Source organism: Sphaeroforma arctica (genome assembly GCF_001186125.1).
Source record: "Sphaeroforma arctica JP610 unplaced genomic scaffold supercont1.1555, whole genome shotgun sequence".
Classification (NCBI taxonomy): Eukaryota; class Ichthyosporea; order Ichthyophonida; genus Sphaeroforma; species Sphaeroforma arctica.
Genome location: NW_014039003.1, coordinates 2,388 through 10,190, shown reverse-complemented (window position 1 = coordinate 10,190; position 7,803 = coordinate 2,388). Strand labels below are relative to the sequence as shown.

The 7,803-nt window shown below is 44.9% G+C and overlaps 1 protein-coding gene across 1 annotated transcript; it reads right to left on the bottom strand.

Annotated features, from left to right (window-relative positions):
- Positions 1-2,042: 2,042 nt before the first annotated feature.
- SARC_11169 (hypothetical protein) lies at positions 2,043-5,521 on the bottom strand. Its single transcript, XM_014294751.1, has 2 exons — positions 4,652-5,521; positions 2,043-3,649 (listed from the first exon to the last, which is right to left on the bottom strand). The coding sequence occupies exons 1-2, from the start codon at positions 5,478-5,480 to the stop codon at positions 3,486-3,488; spliced, it is 993 nt and encodes a 330-aa protein (XP_014150226.1). The 5' UTR covers positions 5,481-5,521; the 3' UTR covers positions 2,043-3,485.
- Positions 5,522-7,803: the final 2,282 nt, after the last annotated feature.

The following is a 7,803-nucleotide window of genomic DNA, read 5'->3' as shown; positions in this document are numbered from 1 at the left end:
ATATATATACACTTATACATATATGCATGTATACATATATGAATATATACTTAGGCACATATTTTTATATCACTATTTATATATTGTGGATGATAATTGATAATTTCTCAAAAAGAGCATTTATATCTGCGAGTATACAAATCTACAGCATTTTCATGTAGAAAGTTCTGTGTATTTGGCTAGAGCTTGGACTGTCGAGCATTTATGTTATTGTTGGTGTGATCTTATATGCATTTCAATGTATATCGGAGTGTGTATTCCAAATCTACCCTTCTCATATGACCATGTCACTCCCATGTTCTTGAGTTTCTTTTCATTTAAGGTGTGTGGGTATTATCGCCTATTCAGAACGGCGACGTCTTTGACCATTTTGTCCTGTCCTGTTGCATGAAAAATTGGGACGATATTCACACTCGATGCTATCTTGTGCAGGAGCATGCCTGATGGTAGCCAGCGTGCGTACTACGTGGAAGTAGATTGCGATCCCAGTGATCCAGACGCGTACGAAGTCAATGAACACGGTGTCCCCATTGACCCTAACGTACGTGCACGCCTGGAGAACGAGGACAGACAAACCCAAGCCCAAACCCAAGTCCAAGCCCAGAACATGCAACCACCCGCACCTCAGGGATACCATCCGGCTCAGCAGCAGCTGCAACAGCCTTCGCCGTACCAACAGGCTCCTACCCAGACGTACCAACCACACTATCAGCAACCACAGCAACCGCAGCAGCCCATGCAGTACGGCTATGGAGCGCCACAGTACCCTCAGCACCAGCCCCCCCCACAACAGGCGGCGGCATCGTACCCGTCTATGGGCGCCTATGGACAAGCTCCTCCCCAGGCCATGCCGTACCAGGCACCTGCACCTGCACCTGCACATGCACCTGGCTTTCAGTACCAGCCACAAGGGGTGCAATACGCTCAGCCGCCGCAGCAGCCGCCGCAGCAACCGCTGGGCCAGGCTCAATCATTTCCGAACTTGGGGAACGCGAGTGTGAACCATTCGGCTATGATGCCGCCTAGCTTTGGTTAAGCTATGACGGAGCTGTGTGATTGGGAGTGTACGGGGCAATAGGGGCTATTGCATGTGCTTGGGGGGGGGGTGGGGGTGGAACTATATGGGCCTATTGCATGTGTGACGTGCGCGTGCAGATCAGGAAGCAAGCAGGGTGAACGTGCGGGGCAACTTACGGGTGCTCGTCAATACACCTTAACAGTTAGACAGACCGAGGTTGACGGGAATGTATGTGCTGGGAAAGATCAGAATTAGACCCCACACTGGGGTGGGGGCTAGCGTTGCACGCACTACTAGGCGTACTTTAATTAAGATCAGGGTTGAGCCATGATATATTCTTCACTTGTACTGGCAAGTTCTAGATCATTTAAGCTAGTATATTCATTGGAGCTACGGTATTGGTAGTATTCATTTATTCTACGGTATTGTACTTATTTAAGCTACAGCATAGAGTATTGGTAGTATGGTAGCTAAGGTTCCTCTGATCTTTCCCCTTACTCGTTTCGTCGCGTACAAAAACCCCCCCCCAATAAACTCGACTGCTATTTTTGATACCATCATTTTCGTACGCGGTGTGTGGTTGGATTTTGCGCTCACACATTAGGCCACTATGTTGCGCATGTAGGTAGTATCCTGTTACATGGCATGTAGATGTCCATGACCAGACAGTAGTACAAGGTTTGCGCTCACACGTTAGGCCACTATGTTGCGCATGTAGTTAGTACTCACACGTTAGGCTACTATGTTGCGCATGTAGTTAGTACTCACACGTTAGGCTACTATGTTGCGCATGTAGGAAGTACTCACACGTTAGGCTGCGCATGTAGGTAGTATCCTGTTACATGACATGTAGATGTCCATGACCAAACAGTAGTACTTTCTACCTAGACTGTCACTGTCTTAGCATAACATATTCTTTTTCATACAGACAAGACCATAGTAAAAGAACTTTGAGTGTAAGTGCTCATAGCCATATGCACGTAACTGCCATGTACGCCCTGGTAGTTCATTCCTTATAATATTAATCGTCGGCTTTATTGTGAATATATTTATATTTAATGAGCTGGGAATGGTCAATGCTGCCTATCTGAAAAAGGAGAAATATCTCCCGCTACCACATGATTGGTGAAGAAACCATTTTACCTCGCACAATATATATATATATACATCCTCGAGGGCCGCTAGTTGCGTAGCCCAGGTACGCAAACTGCACTTACTTTGGTAGTGGTATTTTGTATTCTGCTGTGTTGTATGGGGCAAAATGGACTACAACAGTACCAGACACAACTATCTAAATACGTGGAACAGTCGCAGCAATATATGCACAACACGATAGTAAGGCTGTAAGGACGCAAACATACCAGGGGAGTACATGCGAACGTATTGACTGACTAGGCTATGCATGTCCACGGATGCCCCGTGTGTGCTGATACGTATCTAATTTTAATATATCTATCTTAACGCGCCAGAACCCAGGCTATAAATTCCGGGATACATCGGAACCTGTTGCAGTGTACTTCGGAGTGTTCCTACAAATGAATGACTCATACTTATATTGGCCTACCTCTCTAGATCTAGATGTCTACCTACACTCCTACACACGAGTGAAGAGTGGGGGGATCACGGAACGGACTCACGCTGGTGATGATGAAATCACGCACGATCGATTCCGGGGCTTAGCCACGACACTTGTGGCGATATAGGTCGCCCTACAACATCGGTGACACTCATTCCTCTTGTGAGATGCTTTTTCTTGGGTGAAGCAAGCTCATCTCGCACAATCGTACACAACAGCAACGAGACTTGTGGTGATATAGGTCACCCTACAACATCGATGACACTCCTTCCCCTCATGAGATGCTTTGTCTTGCGCGAAGCAAGCTCATCTCGCACCATCGTACACGAGCCACGAGGCTTGTGGTGATATAAGTCGTTCTACAACATCGGTGACGCTCATTCCCCTTATGAGATGCATTGTCTTGGGGGTGAAGCAAACGTGCGTGTTCGTATCCTTGTGTGGGTTACAGTGGGTTACAGATATCATCCACAGGCTAATCTGTCAACTGTATATGCTTGTACACCTGCTACCTATCATTCGGGTACTGTACATACAACCACCACCCCCACTGTACCAATGGGCCATGCGCTCAAACGACATACGTTTAACGCATCTATGAGGTGACATTGGGCGTATGTGCTTGAGGTCGTTGACAGCTAGCACACGCACCGTGCTTCGTCGCCAGTTACACCGTCTTGTACGCGTGAACGTAAGTTAAGCGTACCATACTCCAACGGTGGGCCGGGTACGTCCCGTGGTTCTATATATATATATATACCCCCGCATCTCCATGCCAACTGCGGTCTCAACACACCGAGGAGCCGTACTTTGGCACACCCGCTTATCCCCTATCCTACCTACTACTTACAAACTCACGTGGCTAATATGAATACTGTACTACCATACCTACTACCATACCAGGCCCGGGTCTCGACAGTCGGACCCACAGTCGGTGCAGAGCTTTTTGATCTCTTCATGGTTGTTGGGGCATTGTTTTTGCCTCACATTGACCTCGTGTGCTACCGATGTGTGACTGGCGTCGCAGAAGGGCGGCGTCCTTGTTTGTTTGCAGCCTGCAAGGCAAGTGAATTGCGTGAGGCTACTGATAAGGGTACACCTTCCCGCTACTTCGACCAGCGCCAGCCAGCGATTGATTAAACGTTTAACATATCAATATACTCTCATATATCCCACCTCGATATGCACTCGAACGCGTGCAATCGACTGCAATAAACTGTTACCGATCCACCTACTCGTGTGTGTGTGATTCAAGAAGGGAGGGGGGACGAGGCCTGCACACAAGAAGGTTGCATAACATATACTTCTACATGCAATGCATACATCCCACGCGATAGCGTGCTAGCGGAGAGTGCGTACTTGTAGATTCCCGCTCACACCCCATAGTGTCACACAGGGTACGCACAAGAACACACCACTGCACACACACAGCAGAGAAACCAAAAACACGCAGCACCCGGCAGGAACGACAAATGTAGCGTACAACTCATTGGTTGCAAAAAGCTGTATAGTAACCAGGTACGCACGGGAACATACCACTGCGCACACACAGCAGAGAAACCAAACACATGCGACATCCGACAGGAATACCACATGCAGCATACAACTCATTGGATGCAAAACGCCGTACAGTGAGTGGATCTCTGTGTGCCACACACAACGCGTTGCAAAACACACCATCGAGTATACTTTACCGCAAAAACAGGTGCAGTGACAGAGGTCGGAAAACTCTGAGCGTATCGGAAAACAAAGTGATAACGCCGAGTAACAAAGAGCTAGTGTCAGGGTAACTGTATAGTGACTATCAGGTATGGTACAAGGATACTCGATCGTCCAGAGACTGTGATCTCAAGCAAGTGCATACGCCAACAAACGTGGATGCTTAAAAATACAATTATACTTTCATCTGATTTAGTACACTTTGCTAATTGAACCCCACTCCAGCCGCAGTCTCAAGCAGGCCTATACACCAACAAACACAGATGCTCAGCTGAATACGTACATACATACATACACTGATGTGGTACACAGAAGCGACACCCACACTTGATACATACCACACAAGCTAAACATGGCCTGACTCCTCTGAGCGCCGCACAACTTCAGAGCCTTGCAGCCCACGCTGCTGTCTTTCCTACCCGGCACAGTCCACTCCAACGGTTTGAAACCCGTACCTACATGACTCCAATCACAGAACGGCTGGCTCCGTGATAGACCACACGTACAGTACAACACCTCACTACCAGGCTTTAGGTTCTTGACATTGATGGGACCCCAAACCGCGGGGTGGGGGTGCAGTCGAGTACCATTCATAGCCATCTTCCCATCTCTGGCCCGGCCTGATATCCGGCTGAGCACACTCCCCACAGCCAGACTTTTGCCTGTCAAGCTATTCTTCTCGCATTCAGCCTCGAAATTGGTTTGTACGGCAAGTATGCCTATGACATCTCCACCCGAGTCGTCTGTGTATGAGCGTGAAGCTTCTTTATCACCAAGGCTTGTGCTCGTAGGTACAGCTCGTATAGCATCCAATGTGGAACTAACTTTGCTGGCCCGACTACTAATGCTGCGTGTACTAGCGTTGTCATTGTGATTAACACCCCTCCTGCCTTGAACCTCGGCCACTTTCTCATTAAGATCATCATCAGGAAATGCTTTCAACAGGTGTCCCGATACTGTGAATAAATCATCCACCTTCGGCGTCCGTTTGGAAATTGCTTTACTCACAGCGCCTGGGCTTACTGCCGACGCTGATCCCATGTTCGCGTTCGAGCATGAAGTTTGTGAAATAGTTCCGGCGAGAGTCTTGTTTATAGCACCCGCGGGTTGTTTTTCTTCTGTCGTGCTTGTGCCAGTAGCGGAATTGTGCGGCGACGTTGCGTTCATAGTGGCCCGCAGAAGTACACGTGCTGTGGTGTGCGCTGGAGAAGTATGGACTTGACTTCTATATCAATCGATTCAGAAGTATATACGTATTTGTGTCATAAACAACGTACAATATTGTCAGACAGACGCAAGAATCTTCTCATATCACATTTCCAATCAGCAAGAGTTGCTCAAGTCTGGTGGTCTATAAATAGATAAATAGCGTCGGGTCAAAAATTAATACGTTTACGTTCAACGTAAATATGGCCCTCAAGTTGTCGCTACGGGAAAATAAAAAAACTGTATATATTTAAAAAAATAAAAATAGAAGGCATATGTACCTTCTATTAGAGAGAATCAGACATATAAACATACTTCGTTTCCTTCCTGGTACAATTTGTACCAGGAAGGAAATGAGGTACTCGAAGGAAATGTCCAGAGGTGCTATGAACGGACATATATCATCCCAAAGAGTATAGGAGCAACATACTTTACCAAGAATGTCTGATATATGTGAACGGACCTATATAGTACTCATGTTTGACTAGTTTGACCCAACTCTGGTACAAACTAAATTCTCTGTAACTTTTGAACCAATAGCCCGATCGGGATGAGATTAAGTATGTGTTTATTATTACTCGTCAATACGAACAATTTGATCTATTTAATGATCAATGGGATGTATTTTTTTAATATACATCTGGGTCAACCTCCATAGTAAAATCTCCGCCGGTCTTGAGGTTTATATGTGAATTGATTTTCTCTAATTTATTTAAAATTTTGTTTTTAGTAAAAAAGAGAAACCCAAAGTCTCGGGCAAGCCGACTGGAACTTTAGAAATAAATCGAGCGCAAGCCAAAAGAATGGCTAAAAAAGTCCCACGGCACTGAAGTGACATCTAAACGTGAACAACTGAAAAAAAAACAGCTATTTTTCATACTGTACATAGCCTTCTTTTCTATATAAAAAATATACAAGTCTTCGGAGTCTTCGCACAGCCTAATAGTAGCGGTGAACATCAAAAATTGGCTTTAGGAGACCGGAGATTTTTACTATAGAGGTTGACCCAGAGGTACCTTAAAGAGTCAATATGATTGGAAGTTAGACGACTCCAATTTTTCGTATTGACAAGTAATAAACGTTAATCTCATATTAAAGTAGTATGCTATAATGCCAGAAAGGTCTGATAGGTATGGATGGACTTATATAACGCGTACGCGTGGCTAGATTGACCCAGTTCTGGTACAGAATGGAATACTTTATAGCTTTTGAACCAATAGTCCGATCGGGATGAGATTAACGTTTATTACTTGTCAATACGAAGAATTGGGGTCATCTAACTTCCAATTAGATTGACTTTTTAAGGTGCCTCTGGGTCAACCTCTATATTAAAAATCTCCAGACTCCTAAAGCCAATTTTTGAGGTTCACCGCTCCTATTGTTCTATTTTATTTATATAAAAAAAGGTTATGGTTATATTTATCTGTCATCTCAAGTTCTCCACTGAATGATATGAAGCTTACAAGTTCACGTTGTTCGTCGTCGCTCGATCCGACGATCGGTCGATCATCCTTTTCTACTTTGAGCTTTGAGCCGTACAAACGTTTTTACAGTATATCAATCGAATACTAATAAAGCGGTTACGTTCAACTTCTATTTGTTTGGGGGGTGTATAAAATAAATTGACGTTGCATGCTTCTATTCGTAATATGTAAACACGTACTGCGTTTTTATACGCTATAACTTATAAAGGTGGGTCTGATGTTGTGACTGCCCAGTGCCCAGTGCCCACCCATATTTGGCATAGCCCGCCAACTATAATTTGCCAAAAGATGGTTGGTTTCATTTTTAGTTCGATTTCTTCCTTTCGTAGCATAACACTATTAATTCGCCTATTTAGGAAATTTCCGTTCGGATATGATATTCGGAAAGGTCAAATATGTATATTTAGTCCTTTTGGCTCAGCACAACGCCCTCAATCAATTTCTGGACTTTTTTGAAAAAATATGTAGCTTGCATTTACGTAGAATTTCATGATTTTGACTCATGAAAACTGGTTCATACCCATTGGCTGTTCGCGATAACATAATTGATAAGAAAACACATGCTCGACAGAGACTCTAGAGAGGACTCAGAGGAGGGACTCACAGAGACAGAACACACACGCTCATTATATGCTAGCAGTATATGTTACATAGTCATTTACCAGTGCGACTAGCTGAAATTATTGTACGATGGTGTATTAGACGAAGATATCGATTGTTAATGCACCTCCCTATGACTGAAAGTGGTATAAACGTGTGTACGTGTAGTTTACCGTGTGCTTTTTACACGTGAGTCAAAA